At 43.9% G+C, this 19,916-nt stretch overlaps 1 protein-coding gene across 1 annotated transcript; it reads left to right on the top strand.

Annotated features, from left to right (window-relative positions):
- Positions 1–6,191: 6,191 nt before the first annotated feature.
- On the top strand, positions 6,192–17,045 carry amx (TM2 domain-containing protein 3 almondex). The gene is made up of 6 exons (XM_065453189.2): positions 6,192–6,339; positions 6,508–6,655; positions 6,749–6,923; positions 8,578–8,740; positions 14,089–14,164; positions 15,191–17,045. Exons 1-6 carry the CDS (start codon positions 6,231–6,233, stop codon positions 15,357–15,359), a joined length of 840 nt encoding a protein of 279 aa, XP_065309261.2. The 5' UTR covers positions 6,192–6,230; the 3' UTR covers positions 15,360–17,045.
- Positions 17,046–19,916: the final 2,871 nt, after the last annotated feature.

The following is a 19,916-nucleotide window of genomic DNA, read 5'->3' on the forward strand; positions in this document are numbered from 1 at the left end:
GCGCGACGCAACTCGACATGGCGACGCGCGAGTCATTCACGCGCGGAGGAATTTTAATTTGCAGCGCTCGCGGTTCCAGCTACGAGCTGTAGCTGCGCGCGGGAGATATATTACGGTCACGGCCCGAGAGCACGCCCGCAGGCGATGCGCTCGGGTAGCGGGTTTCGCAGCTTGTTCGCTTCAACCCCGGAGGGTGCATTTCTCACAACAAATGGCGCAAAGACGCAAGTGTTAGCAGGAATAAGAAAAGAAAGTGCTCAAGAAAACTTTGCAGCGTCGGGCCCGGGAAGAGCGAAGCAGCGATAACAATGCATTAGAATATTACCCGAAGTAACGTTCGTATATTTATATACATATGTGTCACGCGTATCTGTCACGTATGTGTCATAAATACGTGTCCCGTGTGCTGTCCAGGTTATATATTGCAATCATGGCCTCGCAGAACGAATCTAATTCCTTCCGTGGGTGTGCTTGTTCTACGAGACATATTCGTTCTGCGGGACATGGTTTCCGTCGTTGTCGTCGTCGTCGTTGTTATATATGGGAAATCTTTTAGTATTACCAAAACCTTCATTAATACGACATTTAATACAACTATACCGCAAGAAATATTACAGCACATTATAAAAAGATCTCTCTTTACCAACGAGGTGTGGTGCGGGGGAGAGGTGTTCAAAGAGATGTGATGGAGGAAGGAGGCTATTTGGCGCTAATGTTTGCAGTCACCTGCCCTTTTAGAAACACTTCTCAGTCGAAGACCGGCTTCCTCGGCTAAATGAGGCGTAGCACAATTGCTGTGAAAGACCTACTCCTGTTTGTGTCCCGGCCTTTCTTAAACACCCAGGACAGAAGAATTGATCAAAAGTCACCTGCGTGCCTTTTCCTTTTATTCAGCACATTTAGAAGGGGTCATTGGTATTCATCATCATCACCATCATCAGCCTGGTTAAGCTCACTGCAGGGCAAAGACCTCTCCCATACTTCTCCAACTACCCCGGTCATGTACTAACTGTGGCCATGTTGTCCCTCATCATCATCATCAGCAGCAGCCTGGTTAAGCCCACTGCAGGGCAAAGGCCTCTCCCATACTTCCCCAACTACCCCGGTCATGTACTAATTGTGGCCATGTTGTCCCTGCAAACTTCTTAATCTCATCAGCCCACCTAACTTTCTGCCGCCCTCTGCTACGCTTCCCTTCCCTTGGAATCCATTCCGTAACTCTTAATGACCATCGGTTATCTTTCCTCCTCATTACGTGTCCTGCCCATGCCCATTTCTTTTTCTTGATTTCAACTAAGATATCATTAACTCGCGTTTGTTCCCTCGCCCAATCTGTTCTTATCCCTTAACGTTACACCTATCATTCTTCGTTCCATAGCTCGTTGCGTCGTCCTCAATTTAAGTAGAACCCTTTTCGTAAGCCTCCAGGTTTCTGCCCCGTACGTGAGTAGTGGTAAGACACAGCTGTCATACACTTTCTCTTGAGAGATAATGGCAACCTGCTCTTCGTGATCTGAGAATGCCTGCCAAACGCACCCCAGCCCATTCTTATTCTTCTGATTATTTCAGTCTCATGATCCGGATCCGCCGTCACTACCTGCCCTAAGTAGATGTATTCCCTTACCACTTCCAGTGCCTCGCTACCTATTGTAAATTGCTGTTCTCTTCAGAGGCTGTTAAACATTACTTTACTTTTCTGCATATTAATTTTTAGACCCACCCTTCGGTTTGCCTCTCCAGGTCAGTGAGCATGCGTTGCAGTTGGTCCCCTGAGTTACTAAGCAAGGCAATATCATCGGAGAATCGCAAGTTACTAAGGCATTCTCCATTAACACTGGATCGGCCAGTGGTATTGTCATGAAACAAATCAATCGCTCTATTTGCCTCTGTTGTTTTAGGATGCCACTCACTTACGCCTGCCTGGTTCGTTCAGAGGGACCGGGACCGCACTGCGAGTTAAAAATTGCGAACGACTTCGCTCTTGCGAAATGTTCGCTGAGCGAGGAACCACTGTGCTAGTATGTATGATGTCGGCGCGTGGCTGTCTTGAAGGAAAGCCTTCTTCGTACTTGAAACGCTTGCGCCTATCGAGATGTGTCGTGCGCTCTGAAAGCGTGCATATGCGTGGTGTGTTTTAATTTTCATGATGGGTGGATGGATGGACGGCCGAGATTGTCGGTAGAAAACGGCAGCGGCGGCATATATATATATTTCTACTGCGCGTCGTGTCCCCCTAAAGAATTCAAGCATGATTCTCCGTTCATTCCGCCAACCTGATGCAAAATCACAATACAGATTGTCCCCGTATTCCATAACGTGCGTTCCTCCCCTCGAGAGTGCACCTCACCTCGAAGTGGATATAGCGGCACCGCCAGTCGACAGAAGTGGTCACTGCTCTTCATTGACGCTCCATGGCAATTCTTGGCTTGCGTATATAGCACGTTTCCCGCGTTACAGCTCTTTGGGAGATTGCACGTCTACTCGACGGGGAACTGAGGCCAGACCTGGAAGATTTTAAAGACAAAGAAGCTAGGCCCAGATGCCACATGTCTGAGCGACTGTATCGGGATTATCGGGATTGCACTGCCTGCAGGATCGCGTGTGTTTCGCCCTCGCTATGCGATCTGCTACAGCATCCAGGTTAGCTCAGATGGCAGAATGACCACCCCGGAAATAAGACGCTGGTTCCGGATTCGACCCTCGTTCCAGGACGAATTTTTCTTCAACTGTGAAAGTTGTTTCGTTTTTTTCCTATACAGCTTCGTCCTACAGCCTGGTGGATAACAATTTCCCTTTCACAGTCTCCGAAATCAGCTCACTTTTAATTACAGGTTACACCATCTCCAGGTTCGTTTCATTTTCTTATTACATTCTCTCCGGAATGGTCCCACTCTGCTCGACAAGAAATCGACCGACTGAATGAGGATGGATAGGCAAAGAAAGCTTGGCTAGCAAATTCATCGGGACTGATTTTATCACGATGACAAGCATTTTATGTAGGGCCGAAGGAGCATACTCAAGCAACAAAATATAAAATTAAGATTTGACTTTTTAACAGAAGTCGGAAGATCGATATGAGCGAGAACTGACACCCGTGGTCCGAGCAGTTTATAACGCAGACTTGCATGAAGCTGACGCTGCTGATAGTTGCGGGGCATGCTAATGAATTTAACTATTGGGTGAATCGCGCGAGGACGGGGCAAGGAAGGAAACGAGCACTGCGCTCGTGTTTGTTTCCTTCATTGTCCCGTCCTCGCGCAGTTCACCCAAAAGTTAATATGCACCATCAAGCCTAGCTAAAAGCACTTCTTCAGTTTAACGAATGCAAGCTAACTTTACTCGCTTGACGCGCCGAAGCCTAAGCAGGGACGCCACTCGCGGACGCCTACTATAGCAGGATACAACTTAAAAAAAAAAAACAGCAATTGGCAACCAAGGCACACTGATCGCGCGGCGTTGTGTTACTCCGCCAGCCAATCACAGAGGCAAACGAAGTCGTCGTCATGCGACCTTTCCAAAATGGCGTCGTACTTGATACCTCCAGAGCATCTGCTCTTTTTGGAGTCTTTTAATCGGCGAAAGCGATGAGGTGTGCAGCAGACATTGGACAAAGTGTATTGAGTCTAAGCATTTCACTCTTCAAAAGTCCGCGGTATAATTCATTTCACTGCTGAGCCCGTTTTACTCATGCCAACTGAAGTGAAACTTGACAGTAAATAGTTGCCGCGAAGCAAGCATTTTATTTCAGTTCAATAAAGAATTACGCTTTCACCGTTCCACTGTTATAGATGACTGAAAACGCATAAAATTACGCGCCTTTAATTTTACTTTTGTGGTGAATCGGCCCACGTATGGAGAGTGCTTAACGCCTGTTTCACCTCCGCAGCGGGTCGGCCCGGCATTGCACTATAGATATCTCCGGGATCGGCCCACGTATGAGGAGTGCTTAACGCCTGCTTCATTTCCGCCGCGGGTCGAGCTGGCATTGCACTTTCTTCGGGATCGGCCCACGTCAGTGGCGTAGCCAGAAATTTCGTTCGGGGGGGGGGCTCACGTTGGAGTTTGGTCTCCTTAAGAGGAAGCTTTATCTCTGATGCTCCTATCTAAATACATGTAGAAAGTGCATTAGTTTTTCTCGGCAACCACTGCACAACATCTGATATGAGGTGTGTTGCATTTAAAAGAAAAACTGAAATTTTGCTCTGCCGCTCTGCAAAATTCTGCTCTGTGTGTGTGTGTGTGTGTGTGTGTGTGTGTGTGTGTGTGTGTGTGTGTGTGTGTGTGTGTGTGTGTGTGTGTGTGTGTGTGTGTGTGTGTGTCAATTCCGGTAACATTTCAAAAAGTAATTATACGCAAAGTTCCTATTCATTGAAGTCATATCACGTACAAGAAGCCAACAGACACCGACACCAAGGACAACATAGGGGAAATTACTTGTGCTTACTAAATAAATTTAAGAAATGATAAATTAATGGAAATGAAAGTGGATGAACAAACAACATGAGGCCAGAGATGCCTAAAGCGACCGCTGGGCAGATATATTCACATTCTAATAAAACGTGTTCCATCGTTTCCCTAGCTTTACTGCAGCAAGCACATGCTTCTTCCTTTGTCTGACTTTATAAGTGTGTGTTCTAAGTCATTCTGATCTCGCTTCGATTAGTAATGAGCTTCTCTTTGAGTCATCATAAATTGTATCGTTCCTGATTTCGTTTTTCCTCTTAAGTAGCCACTCATTGCAGATTTATTTTCGATTGCCGCCACCCATGAGATTATCTCAGCCTCTCTGACTTTCCGCTTGACTTCGTTGCTGTTGCTCACCAAACAGGCCACATAGTTGCTGGTAAGCTTCCTGTTTCTTTTCATCCATTGTGAATCAATGTTATTCCTGTATACAAATATGTGAACACTTTCCCAGCCCATTCACTTTCTTCCATATTGCGCAGTCGTTCTTCATAATTAATTTTACTGTGAGCTTCCCTCACTTCAAAACTTGTCCGGCCCGTATCACCCTGCACACTGCAGCTTCATTTGTAGTCTTCCCTTGAGCGCCCAATGCGAGGCGTCCCACTGACCTTTGGTTTCTATCGAGTCCTGATTGTATCCCTGATTTCGAGCAAACAACCGCATTTCCAAATGTAAGTCCTGGAGCCATTACACCTTTCCACATACCCCGGTGCATCTCGTACCTATTGTATCCCCATAGTGTTCTATGTTTCATTATGGGCGCATTTCTCTTCACCTTTACTCATTGTTTTTTCCTGTGTTCCCACATATATATTGCCTTCGTTTATCCATATACCAAGGTATATTCTTTTACGCAAGGCATTTACTGGCCCTGTATTGTCCCTGTCTGCTCGCTGTTTGCATTGAATACCATAACACCTGATTTTTTAACGCTAAATTTCAGATCTAACTTATCGGCTTTCTGTCCACAGATATTAGCCAGACGTTGCATATCACTTTCCTTGTTAGCTTACAACACAGTGTCGTCCGCATAAAACAAACCTGAATGCTGTTGTTCTACTACTGTACCCACTTGTTTGCATGAGAGATTAAACCCGACATTACTTGTTTCTAGCGTCCTTTCCGTCCTCCCCATGTACATCATAAACAGCAGTGGGGATAAAGGGCACCCTGCCTCAGTCCCTTGTTGATATCAACTTTCTACTCGCTTCTCATCTCTTCCCATTCAATACAAGCGGTATTTTTTAGGTAAAGCTCTCTCAAAAATTTCGAGAGCTACCTGCGGCGCTCCCACGTATCATCTGAGGGCAAGGCAAGGCGCGGATTTGCCAGGATGCGCCCGCAATATACGGCGCCTGAGGAGGGCTCAAAAAATCTAGTAACGTTGGTGCGGATTGCATCCCGCAATCAAAGAGAAAGACTGCAGTTTTTAACTAAAGTCCGATGGAGTACCTCACGGATTACTGTGTATTCTGCTAGGAGGAAAGCACCAAGAAACGCCAAATACGCCTGTGAAAAAAAAAGAAGAAAAAAAAATCTGCAACGCATCGTTACTCGCTCAAGAAACGAAACCGAAAATGACAAAGAAAATTGTAAGTAATTCGCAAAATTATTATTGACCTAAACTGTTGAATACATTTTTATGAAGGTAATAAGCAACACTTAGTTCCAAGAAGAATTTCAAACACCACGTTTACTTTGTTTATTTGGCGGTTGTCGAATCAAAATCTGGCCTGCTCTGGCATCACTGTGTGACAACAATAATGGTGGCTTTGGATGTTGCGGAACTGTTACATCGAGGACCTCAAACTATATTCGTTTTTTCTTTCGTTGTTCTTTCCTTCTGCCTCTGCAGTGGATCTGTGCACGACGGTAAGAACGCGCCATTGCAGCCTTTAGCCAAACAGGCCTACGTTCTGTCATTCTCATTCTAATCACCATAGCTTAGTGTTCTTCTCGCTGACATAAAACATGTTGCAGACGCCGTTTCCAAATGTCTCCATTCTCAAGACCGCTTCTTTGCTCTCCTGTTAACTGCAGGGGTGGAGATTTCCAGTGCTGAATCTCAGGTCCTGAGGCATCCTTCCAGTGGAAACGTTCATCACCTGATTTTCGGAAACGAAAGCACAGTTTCTCGTGTCTACAGAAGCAAAGCAGACTTGATCTACAGCGTCGGAGATATTCCCCAGTTAGTGTCGCCAAGTGACAACTTTCTCTTTCTGGTTTCTTACCTTAGTGCTCTGTCTTATTTAATACTGATTCTGCCACGTTTCTACAACAGGCAGGAGCTCCAGGCGAGGCCCCTGGTTCGAGATGCTGGCCACGAGAGCTGCCCATCGGACGCGCCGTGCAACAGGCTCAACGCCGAGTGCCTTACGTGCAAATTCAACTACTCTTGCGTTTATGGTGATGAAGTCGCTGTTATGTGTCAGCCCAAGTCGGGAATCAAGTGCATTGTGAGTGACACCACGAGCGCGAAGCCAGTTTCGTTTTTCCTATTTTTCTCGGTGTTATATTTGTCCGAATTTTGCACGTATGAGCTGCTTGCGAAAAATAAAAGGCCGATGCAGCGCATAATTGAAATCCATACATTTAATCCGCAAATTGCATCTCATCCGAGTACAGTTTGAAATTGCTGTGTGTAGCACAGGCTAAACTTAAGCGAAATTTATGTCCACATTTCATGTTTTATTCTTTAATAGAAGGGGCCAGTATTGTGAAGGGAACTGGTAGCTGTGTTCAGTCCCTCATATGTAGTCAGGGCGGTAAATTTCTGTACTGGAATGCTATTCTGCACTGGAATGCTAGCCACACGCTCGCCCCAAGTCTGATATGCGCTGTGCCCGAAACATTTTATTTATCATGCTGTTAGAGTTTGTTTAGAAAATTAATCATAATTATTTCTGGGACAGTAGATGGTGTGGCGTGAACATAGACGCGGACGAGAAAGAAAGAATGACCCGCAAGAGCCCTAAGTTCCAATTAAAATTTAGTTACTGCATCTTGTTTGCGTAAAAAAAAAAGTGAGAACAACAATAATACCATCATCATGTGTGGCCGAACCACCAGCTTTGGTTACGGTCCACGAAAGCCTTTCCTTTCAAGGAGCTTGAAGCTGCTTTTATAGACACTTGTCAAAGAACATTTGTTTGGTCGCACAGGTACTATGACCACGTATGGTGCTAGTTTTTTTTTTTTTCCCCGTTCTGATTCTGCAGTAATAGCTGCTATGGGTTCTTGGTCATTTAGTGTGCTTAGACTTTGCATGTTTAGTGTCTGTCATGTTCACTGCACAAAGCCTACTATAAATGCTTACAGACATGATGCCTGATTGTTTCATCTTGCTTTTTGTGTAATGGCACCTCCTAATGATCCCAGTGCCATTATAGTGTACAATTATAAGATGTATGCTGTACAGTATAGTCTTTACAAGCCTGCTATTCTCAACAATGTTGATGTACGAAATGAAACCAAGGAAGACGAAGATTGGTGGCAGTGAGTCTTCAGAGTTGTTCTTTCCATCCATCCTACCATCCATTTTGCAAAGGCAAAGCAACAGACCTCACCCCCCAGCATGTTGCAAACCACAAATGGGCATGACTTGAAGAAACAGTTTCTGTTATTCTTGTGTAATCATATGCCTGAAGAACATCCTCACGATGAAGCATCATCATCTTTATTGAGTACATACACCACTTGTCATCACTATTAAATTTCAGTTAGAATTTAGCACTTGTGTGTATCATGTCTTCTTTTCCTGTCTATACTCGTGCTTAACTACCTGCTCTTGCGGAGCACTAACTAGCACAAACAAACCTCAAGCACACACATTGTTTCATAATTCTATCTGTGCAAGAAATAAAGGAAATGATGCATGCTGACATGCTTTCTCATTCAGTTTGCATAATGTTAACAGAAAGGTCCCTAATGGCACTTGAGTTGTAATACAGCAAGCAAAAAAATAAAGGCATCCTAAACTCACTTGGCAATTTGCTACTATTTAGAAAATGTTTCTTTGAGCTCTCTCCATACAATTTTTACGCAAGAAAGGCTTGCCCTCGACGTATCACATACAAGAAGCACAGTGCAATGGACGGCAATACTATGCAGGACAAGTCTGGTGCCTTTGAGCGGAAGATGATCTGCCGCTACTGCTATCAGACAGCAAACAGTGAGCATACCTGTGACCACAACAGCACCTGCCAGGTGAACAGTGCTCCACGTCAGCGCTACATTGCAACATGCAACGTTCGGCCTGATGTTCTCTGTCTTGGTAAGGAGCTGTGCAAAGGCTTTGTATTAAGAGGCTTTTTTGTTGATGCTTATGGAGCTCCTGTTCTGAGCAGCACCACCGCCACCACACACACTGGCTTACTCATACTGAGAAAGCCAAGAGGCTCATCATTATTTGCCAAGGGAGTCAGCATATTGTACAATCACAAGAAATAGACTTCAGGCTGTATTTTGGATAAATTTTGGTGGGCCTTCAATACCTAAGCCAGTGGGCGATACTACAAAAATGTAATTCTGGGGTTTTACATCCCAAGAAAAACACACTGTGGTTATGAGGCACACCACAGTGGTGGACTCCGGATCGATTTTACCACCTTGGGTGCTTTAACGTGCACTTCTCTCTCTCTCTCTTTCTCTCTCTCTCTCTTTCTCTCTCTCTCTCTTTCATTTTGCCCCCATAGAATTGTGGCTGCCACAGCCAGGATTTGATTCCACACCTTTGAGCTTAGCTGCACAACACCAAAGCCACTACACCACCATGGCGAGTGGGCGAAATGCCATCACTTCAGTGATATGTCACACAGGCTGTCATGTTGCATAAAAAAGAAATTATTCATGAAAGTGACAGTCTGTTTATTGTTTATTAATGACGTGTTGAATGCAGGATATGATTATGCTATTTATTTATTTATTTTGGAATCTGTCAATCCCATGAGTGGGATTATTACAGGAGTGGCTGTATACTGCAGATAATATACAGGCACAAGCATCGTACTCGATGTATGAAGAAAAAATTAAAAAACACTCTAGAGTTAGTGGCACACATAAGTTTGCCACTTTGGCAGGAACACATGCAGTATATATTTCTCAATTTCTTCTACAAACATTTGTAGCGTTGGTTGGTCTACATGCAATTGGTAAAACGCATTCCATTTCCTGATTACTTGAGAGAAAGAAAAAGAATTAAACATTGTTATTACAGAAATAGCCTTTGTACATTGAATCGTGCTTTTGGCGTACCTTCTCTTTTTCTTTTATGTTAACGAAAGCTACAATGTTAGTTTTGGAGTGACCATTCAACAACTGGTAAAAGAACTTCAGGCTATGTATCTTTGCTCCGTTGCACAGTGTAGCTAGCCCCACGCGCTGCAGAAGCTCCGTAAGTGAATTGGTTCGCTTGTAGCAGTTAAAGGATAATCTTACCACCTTGCACTGTATGCCCTCAAGTGCAGAAATGCTTGTATTTGTGAACGGAAACCACACTATGTTTGCATCTTCTAGGATTGGTCTAATAAACGTGACATATGACAAGTGCTCGGTTTCTCGAGTTGCATTGCAGAGGGTTCGTTTAAGGAAAAAGAACTTATTCATTGCTTTTTATTACACATGTTGCACTTTTGCTTCTAGCTGAGGTCAGATTTTATTGAAAACCCGAAGTATTTCTACTGAGTTACCGCTCAAAGGGTTATGCCCTTAAATGAGAATGGGAATGAAAGTTGACATTTCTTCTTTGTTATAGTCATTGTGACCGTTTTTTTTTTTTTTCAGTATTAGCTACCATCCGCCAGTCTCGACACCACTGGGCTCCTTGTTCAGATAATTATTGAGGGCCACTTGATCGTTATGGTCTTTAATTTCACTGTAGAGCATGCAGTAGTATGCAAATAACCTAATTTTTACATCAACGATTTCTACAATATTGTCTATGAATAACAGAAACGAGTGGTGCCAATACAGATCCCTGCGGGACACCTGAAAGGTCCTTAACTGTGTCAGAACAGTGGCCATTATATTGTGCGAACTGCTAGTAATCTGTAAGGTAATTTCTAATCCAGTCCATTATCGATCCATTTTCATGTTTATCTGTAAGTTTAGAGATGAGTTTAGCATGTGCCATATGATCAAAGGCCTTTAACAAGTACAACAATATCATATAAATTTGTGAGTGGTTATTAAAGGCCAGCGCGAAGTTATGCATTGCCTTGACAAGTTGGGCGACTGTAGATAACTGGCTTCTGAAACCACACTGAGAAAGGGAAATCAGGTTTCATACACATATTTTGTTATTAATTTTAGCATAACGTGCTCGAGAATTTTACGACGAGTACAAGTGAGAGAAATTGGTCTGTAGTTTGACGGGGTTGATACCACCAGACTTGCGCGCCGGTATTACCTTGGCAATTTTCCAGTCCTTGGGAAGGCTGATCGCAAATTGATTTCATGAATATGAGATGGAGGTACCTGCTAACCAGTTCAGAATAGCGTTTTAAGAAGTTTTTCGGTGTTTCATCCAGGCCACTACTTTTCATCAAGCTTTAAGAGTAGTGAAAGAATACCAGTGGCTGTGATTTCTAAAGATGGTAATGTTTTAACTTGGTCGCTGTAATCAAGGTGCACCTGAATCATCATGCTATTGTCACTACTAAAAACCTAGTGGAAGTAAGAATAGAAAATATTTGCCTTTATCTTCCCTTCTGTGGCTGGTAAAGTGGTTTGGGTTGTGTGTTTAGTGCACGTGTAGCACCAAAATTTATCAGGCGAGTTTTTGATAAAGATGTGGAATGTGTGTCCGAAATGGTGGTGTTTCAAATTCCGTATCTTGCCTTTTAAGACCAACGTGACTGACACTATCTGAGAGCTAGTGCTCCCCTGTATTTTTCTGTACTTTCTTACTCGTTTTATTTTGAACTTTAAGTGAATTACTTCGTGACTAAACCATGGATTGTGCTTTCTAGTAGACTTTTTCCATGTGGGAATAAAATTACCTGTACAATACATGACATGGTTTTTGAAATGTGTGCACACATCATCTATGCTTGCTCTACTATCTGAACAAAGATCTGAGAAGTCAGAATATGCATGTGAAAGGTAGGTCATTATTGCGGCATCATCTGCTTTATTGAAAGAGAGTACGAGCTTTACCGAGCCTCGTTGACGAAAGGGAGCTGATAAAGGCAAGGTGCACAAAATTTTGTGATCGGATATTCCATCTACTGTTTGAACTCGTGTGCTGTCAGCTGAAAAGTAATCACACACAAATACTAGGTCTAACAGAACAGAATGCTCCATGCACTCGTGTAGGTTGAACAACAAGTTGGGTGAAAATAAATGTAAACATGAAGTCTATTACAGTATTGTGCACATAACCCGGACTCGGCGAGAGCCAGTTTACATCGAGTAGGTTAAAGTCACCCGCCGTAATTGTCCTGCCACCTAGCATGTTCGAATTCACTTAGTCAAAAAGAGGGTGCACATACGGAGCTACAGCATTCGGGGGCTTATCAACGGCACCAACGTGCATGATACTGTCATTAAGATATAGCTTAAATCAGATTGCCTCGACACCAGGCATGTCCGGCATAATTAAATTCCCTGCCACAAGGGTATTGCAATGCCTCCCCCTCTGGTATCTCTATCTTTGTAAATGATTGAGTAGCTCGGCGGCATGATTTCATGGCCGTATAGAGCTGCATTCAAACACGTTTCGATCACAGTGATAATATCAGGTTTTAATGTCAACAAAATGCTTCCAGCTGGTCCATCTTATTCGTAAGACTTCACGTGGTAACATTGAGGAACATTAGGGACGTTGCCACCAGGAAGACCGAGCTGCTAGCAGTTTGGCTTTTTCCTTTTTTCTTTTTATTACACAGTGTTCTTACGGCTATCATCCTAAACATGAGGACAACCATTTATCTGAACTTTGTCATAGATCAGTCTAAGCTTTTCGCCTTGCTGTGATGTTGTTTGGTTGTATTCCACTTTTTTTTTTTCTTATTTCACGAACGCCAAATGGGTAATCTTCGCCTATCGAGTAACCGAAGCCTTTCAGTTTGGAGCAAGACTAAAGTATTTTAACTTCGTCGTGGTAGTCAAGTGTGTGTGTGTGTGGAGAGAGAGAAACATTATTTAACAGGAAGAAAGTTTAAGGAGGGCTGGTCAGAACCCTCAAGTCCAGGACCCCACTGGCCTCTGCCACCTGCCTGACCTGGCTAATTAAGGACTTTTGTTCTGCCAAGTCGGAATGGTTGAGCTGTTCGTCCCACTACTCTATTGTGTTATTGCTATTTGGCCTATGAGGGCGCTTAGTGCACTCCCAGGTTACATGTATTATGGTAGTTGGTTCTACCAAGGCGGTGAATATGCTCGATTCCTGATATTTGTACCTGCAGTGTGTCCTTAAAGTTTTTGTCTTTGACACTATATCTTAAAGTCTTTCAAACAACTCATTCTGCTGTTCCTGGACTCCATAAACAATAAGGTTCAACCACCGACTTCTGTTTTCAAGATCGTCAATTTATTTTTGTTCATGTATTTCACACAATATTTTTGTTCTACTATTCGCTTTACGCAAGTTTCTTATCAATTCCAAATACTTTTTGGTTGGTCACTGATTTTTGTCTTCTGCGATCGATTCCAAATGCTTTGTTAGCTCGTCATCCGTCGGCACGGATTAGTTTTCTATATCACCACTAAGCAACAACAGCAATCGAAGGGAAGTAATCACATCAGAAAGCATTTGACACAATGGCCATAGGTATGGCAGCAAAATTAGGTAGACATTGTTCCTATGGCAAAATTTGCCGTACTGCCTGCTTGCCTGGACAAGAAATAGGGACGGGTTTGAGGTCCATATCATGGTATCACTGCCATGCCCACCGTCAGGTGCTCTGGTGAAACAAAAGTTTTATAGCGCTGGCTATGGTTGCTAATGCGAACACTCCTGGCAGTTTCGGTGACGTTGTGCTCCCCGAGTCAGCGCTGAATGGACAGTCCAGCAGGGGCAGTAACTTTCCTTGAACGCTGATGAGAATGAATGGTGATGATACCAGTGTTTTGGCAAATTGGTTCTGGTCCCACTGGTAATAGCAGCAATAATACAAGCAGAACCTGGACAAGCAACAGGAATGTGTTTTAGGTCCACGTCATGGTATCGCTGCCATAACCACTGTTGAGTGCTCTGGCAAAGCATAGTTTTATAGCGTTGGCTTCGGTTGCTGATGCCAATGCTTCTGGCGGTTCCGGTCATGTGCTTCCTGAGACAGCACTGAATAGACAGTCCAGTATGGGCAGTAGCTCTTCTTGATCAGTGACGAGAATGAATGGTGACGATAGCAGCATTTTGGTGATCGGTAATAGTCCCACTGGTAATAGCAGCAATCCAAGCAGAACCTGTACAAGAAACAGGAACACGCTTTTGCTTCTAAGAAACCATGTGATTACTGATTACCGCCCATGATAATTCATTGTCAAGCAATGTCAGAAGTAGTACACTTAGCAAGGAATTTTTCAGCCACTTGGAAGAAGATTTATAGTAAGAATCTTACCATTAGATGCTGATGAATACATGGTAGACTGCTCTGTGACAAAAAACTTGTTCGTTTTCAGGTAGGAGGCAGTTCCACAAGAACCTGCTCTGCAATTATACCAGGGGCTACAGCTGGTGGACAGCCCTAGTGCTCAGGTTTGTATACTTTTGTAGCATACCATATATTAATGTGCTTAATTGCCATGAAATTGATGCACACACACTTGTTCACGCTTCTAACCTGCACTTGTGATTTGATTCTTCTGATGAGCTGTTCTGCAAGGACATTGGCAAAAGCTCTCATCTAGCCATGGCTCTCTCACGTTTACTGTCCTCCTCTTTGACCACAGGGCAACAACAGTACAGTCAAACATTTATTTACATAGACCCAACTTTACAAAATAATATTTAATGAAGTGATCTCAATTCTCTGACACATATTTGTAGAGCCTAACGTGTTGAAAATGTCAAAGCAAGGAAGTGAACTCAGCATCTTGTCCAACTTAACCAAGTTTTGAGGGGAAATATAGGTCAAGTGTGTTATCTTCTCAGTGCACCAATTGTTTAATCCAGCAATACCCTCACAATCAAAAATTGAGATCTTTTTTGGCTCTTGATGTACTCGTCTCATGATAAAAAAATGCTGAACATAAGCCGTGCATCTTGAATACTCGTGCAATACAACTTGTGACACATATATTACATAAGCTTATTGCCCAACATGAACCAACGCTAAGCAGAACTAAGCCGGTCAATAATGAGCAAAACAGTACTCTGCAGTGTTCATAAGGCTCATTGCAGTTTTGTACATGGAAGGGTGTGATGTCGGGATTGTTGATAATACCTGCTTGTTATAAAATGTAAAACAGCGTTAAGATGCTGTGTACGGTAATTTTTCAAATGCATTCTTGTATTGTTTAATGCCATCATTCAACAAATGTATTGTTTTATATACCCACTCCTGTCCAAGGCCCGAGATTAAGTCTGGCAGCAAGTACTAAATAAAATAAATAAAGAAGTTTGATTAACAGCGCAAGGACACCAGAGGGAACAGAGGCGAAACTGAGTGCTGTTGGAAGTCAGCGCTCTGTTCTTGCTTCTGTCACCTCTGGTGTCTTTGTGCTGTTAATTAAGGTTTAAAGTTTGTACATCAGTTCTGATCAGTTTGCACTGACATTGCAGCATTGTGCTTGGCGGCTTTGGAGCAGACCGGTTCTACCTGGGCATGTGGCAAGAGGGCATTGGCAAGCTGTTCAGCTTTGGTGGTCTCGGTGTCTGGACGCTGGTCGATGTTGTCCTCGTGGCTGCAGGCTATTTGGGACCTGCTGATGGTTCCCTGTACATTTCGTGATGGGGCATTCTAGATGGTTGCAGGATTTGTTACAGTGCAATCAGACGGGCTGATGCACTTATGCTAGCTGCAGGTGTGCCAAAAAGCTCTGGGTAGGGTTGCAGCAGGAAAATCTTCCCCCTCCACCCCACTTGTAGTGATAGCACAACGAACGCAAGGCCCGATCTCTGGGTGCCTACATTCTGGTGCAGTTCCTCAGAAAAATGTGTGCAATGAGGTTTGTGACAAAAGCCAGACTGGTTTTCCTCCTCTGACTAACCAGGTGATGCTAGTTCATTTCTCTAAACCCACAACATTTTACCTGAAGCATCATCTCCATTACATAAAACGATTTTTCCTTCTTTCCTCTTTTCCCCCCGTTTCTTTCCTAAACCAAAGCTGCACATATATAGAGAATACAAACATACAGTTCAGTGTTGTAATGCTTCAAGCAGTTTATAGAATTTTTGTAAGAAATTTTATCATGTTCTGTAGTTCAATATTTTCTCCGGGTGTGTTCTGGCGCTGTATTCTCCGTCGATCATTGCTAATGTGTGCCAGTTGGTCAAACCAGCAGAAGCACTCATGGCAAAAGAACCAGACAGCTGGGATGCACACTTGGCATTGAGCTTATGGCTCATGGGACCCAAAGAAAAGGTGAATGTTTCGGCAGCCTGGACCTGCATTCGGATTTACAGCCTGTTTTAATACAGTTGAACCTCACTGTAATGAAGTCGAATCAGGCATGAAAATACCTTCATTATATCTGATATTCATTATAAGCATGCACGTGAGTAATCAACTAAAAAATGATTGCAGTCAGGTGTATGTAAAAGAAACATAAGTGGGGTGGCTCCTATGGGCCAGCAGCAAGTCTCCTGTGCATTTTTGACCTGTCGACATCTTGCCGTGCCGGTACAAGATATGGGAACAATAATAAATTATGAACATGCACTCTGCACCAAATAAACATGCTCTGCATCACCACATGTGCAAGCAAAAATGTTCCTCGATGTGTAACTGATACCGTGTCCAATCTCACATTTTCAGTTTCCTTATTGCAGGAGAATACTCCACTGAAATAAATCCTGGCCAACAAAATGCTATATTTACTTCCTTATATCCGATAATTCATTATACTTGTGTTATAGCGAGGTTCGACTGTACATGTGAACAACATGACCTTTAGCAGAAAGAGCATGGAAGTCCCTTTCTTGCATCCTGTTCTTTCTCTCTGTTCCTGCAAAAGTCATGAGCCCAAATGCATATGCTTCATCATAGCGTTGTACGATTTTACTGGCTCCTAGCACAAACTGCTTGCAAATTCAACGTTTCCACAGAACCAACGCATTGTGAATGTTTGATATGGGCAAGAGCTGTTGTATACTGTGAAACAAATGCTCTCAGCGTGATTTGCCTACCGCACAAAAATGTGTCATCAGGCAGTGACTCTTCTTGTTGAAGTCTTAATTGCTTATTTGGGCTAAGCCTCCTTTCAAAGTTGTGTCGTTACTCGGTTGCATTACAAAGGGAGTGTGCTTGCATATCTTCTCTGTACCATGACATGCTTGCAAATTGAAGGTGGATCACTAGGGCTTCAGTTAAACAACTGTTTATTGGTGTTGGGCATGTGGCAGAGCAGTTATTGTAAATAGTGTACACAACGTATTGTTTGAGTGCTTGGAAATAAACTCATTAACTTCTGCATCTTTTGTTACCTTTCTCAGATGTCAAGTTTCCTGTTGTCTACCTTGCCTCATTTCGTGCATGTCAGTGCATCCATGTTTGGCACGACTGCCAGTAAAGGCCACGCGAGCAAGTGTACGCGTGTCATTCAATTTGCATTTAATTGGTTATATGTCAAGTACCATAGGGCAATAGCTTGAGAGGAGCAAGTCTTTACGTCCTAATAACATGAAAATTAAGTGGCAATAAAATATTGCTTAAAGCACAATAGTTTAAGTGCAGTCGTTAGTAGTATTTTCCATAATTATGAACTTATCATCATATGTAAAAAAAAAGTGCAACTCAAGAAATGGAAGTGTAGACTGCAGGTTAATTTGCCAGCATAAATTCTTTGTTGTCAGATTGTAGAGGTGGCAAAGAATAGCATTTTGGCCAGGAATCATCATCAGCCTGGTGACGCCCACTGCAGGGCAAAGGCTTCTCCCATACTTCTTCAACTACCCCGGTCATGTACTAATTGTGGCCATGTTGTCCCTGCAAACTCCTTAATCTCATCCGCCCACCTAACCTTCTGTCCCCCCTGCTATGCTTCCCTTCCCTTGGAATCCAGTCCGTAACCTTTAATCACCATTGGTTATCTTCCCTCCTAATTACATGTCCTGCCCATGCCCATTTCTTTTTCTTGATTTCAACTATGATGTCATTAACTCGCGTTTGTTCCCTCACCCAATCTGCTCTCTTCTTCTTAGGGGGAGAGAGGACATAAAGACTGGATGAGGGATGGTGATGACATAGAAGGGGGATGCACAACAATGAAGGCTTCAGCATTCTCATGGTTATCAACGATGTCCAAAAAAAGTTATTCACAAGTGTCATCCGCCTTCGAGATTTTGGCTGGAGTCGCAAATCCCTTTGAACCTTCACAAAAATGTGCAATGAACAAGCTTTTGTGTAGGCTTCTGTTGCGTGAGCAGCACAGGTGTCAAGAAAGGTCTACAGTATGTAAAGAGCAGTGATAACTGGCTCCACTGCAACGAACAAGCTTTTGTGTAGGCTTCTGTTGCGTGAGCAGCACAGGTGTCAAGAAAGGTCTACAGTATGTAAAGAGCAGTGATAACTGGCTCCACTACAGCGAGGACCTGCACAGCACTCTTAGTGCCTGGAGACCACAGAGAATCATGCACATTGATTCTAGCAGATATTTTGTTTTTTTTCTCGATGTTTTCCTTCTATTTGGCTCCTTGCTTGCCTATATATGGTTGACGGCTTTACTAGCCCTAGTATCCACTCCTTGACATAGAGGAATGCTACGGCACGGTGCCATGCCCAGGGTTCTAGAGGGCAGCAAAGGCCACGCCTTGTCTGCGTCACTCAGGGGCAACGAATATTCACCGTGTGCTCTCAGCGATCTTGAGTTTTCAGTAGGTGTGGTTACCGTCCTCGATGCAGACACAAGCAGAGGTAGTCATGATACCTGTGCCCTGCTATGCAGTTCTGAAGTGGCCGCGTGGAGTTTCTTTCAAGAGTGTTGTTTGTCTCGGTGTACAGATTGAGCAGCCTCTTTATCAGAAGATTTGTATTTTGCTATCTTTTGGACCATACAAACTTTCTGTTGCATCTTCAGGTAACCCTTTGACATTGCTTCATGAGAACCAGGACAGTTGGGATATTTGAATGAAGTGTAGTGTTGAGGAATGCATCACGCCTGCAGCTGCGTGTACTGCTCGCATTGTGATCAATGGCCTCCTCTACATTGTCGAATTTTTGGTGCTGTGTTCTTGTTCCCACAATCTTATTTTGGATTAGGACTTCCTTTTCGTTGACTGTTCTCATGCTGAAGTGGAATTTCAAATGCTGTCTAATGCCCCACTCGTTGACGCTCGTGAACCTGAGATGAAGTATTTGTTGCCGAAGACGTTACAATACCACGACACTCATCTGCCCTTTCCATAGTGCCATGCAACATTGTTGCTAATGCCAGCGTACTTTTTACGCCATCTGCAATTTTCGCTCACCACAGATGTTCCCTGCTGCCTTTCGCTCTTTTGGACGTTCATGCCGGCGTCAGCAGACTGCTCGTCGCCAACCGATTGTCCTGTCCTCTCACTTCGCTTCGTGGGGAGTGCGTTGGCAGTGCCCAGTGTGTAGACCCTGCTGCCATCATTGACATGCCAACTGGTTCCATCGCCACTCATGAGGTCGCCGGAGTGACCTGTAATCCCACGCGGGAGCCGACTTCGCCCGATGTTTTACATAGCTCCATCGCCGACACGTTGACTGTTTTTCAACATGCCCAGCTTCTACGCCTTCTCGACAAGTTCCATTCGTCTTTCGACTGCCAGCATGTTCCCGTGGGCCGCACGTCAACTGTTTGTCATCGCATCGACACGGATACCAGTGCTCCACTGCGACAAAGACCATATCGTGTATCCGCGACAGAGCGCCATGTTATCGACGACCAAGTAGCCGACATGCTCAAGCGCGGTGTCATTCAGCCTTCGGATAGCCCCTGGGCATCTCCCGTTGTTCTTGTTAAGAAGGATGGATCGATTCAATTCTATATCCATTACCGTCGTCTTAACAAAATAACTCGCAAAGATGTTTACCTTCTTCCGAGAATTGACGACGCCCTTGACTGTCTCCAAGGCGCGGAGTTCTTCTCTTCTACAGACCTACGCAGTGGCTATTGGCAAGTCCCCATGGCACGTGAACACCAACCTAAAGCGGCCTTTGTAACACCAGATGGCCTATATGAATTTCGTGCAATGCCTTTCGGGCTTTGCAATGCCTCCGCAACATTCGAGCGTATGATGGACAACCTTTTGTGTGGCCTCAAGTGGAAAACGTGCCTGTGCTACTTAGATGATGTGGTTATTTTTTCGCCCGATTTTC

This window comes from Dermacentor albipictus, chromosome 1 (assembly GCF_038994185.2).
Source record: "Dermacentor albipictus isolate Rhodes 1998 colony chromosome 1, USDA_Dalb.pri_finalv2, whole genome shotgun sequence".
In the NCBI taxonomy this organism is placed as follows: Eukaryota; Metazoa; Arthropoda; class Arachnida; order Ixodida; family Ixodidae; genus Dermacentor; species Dermacentor albipictus.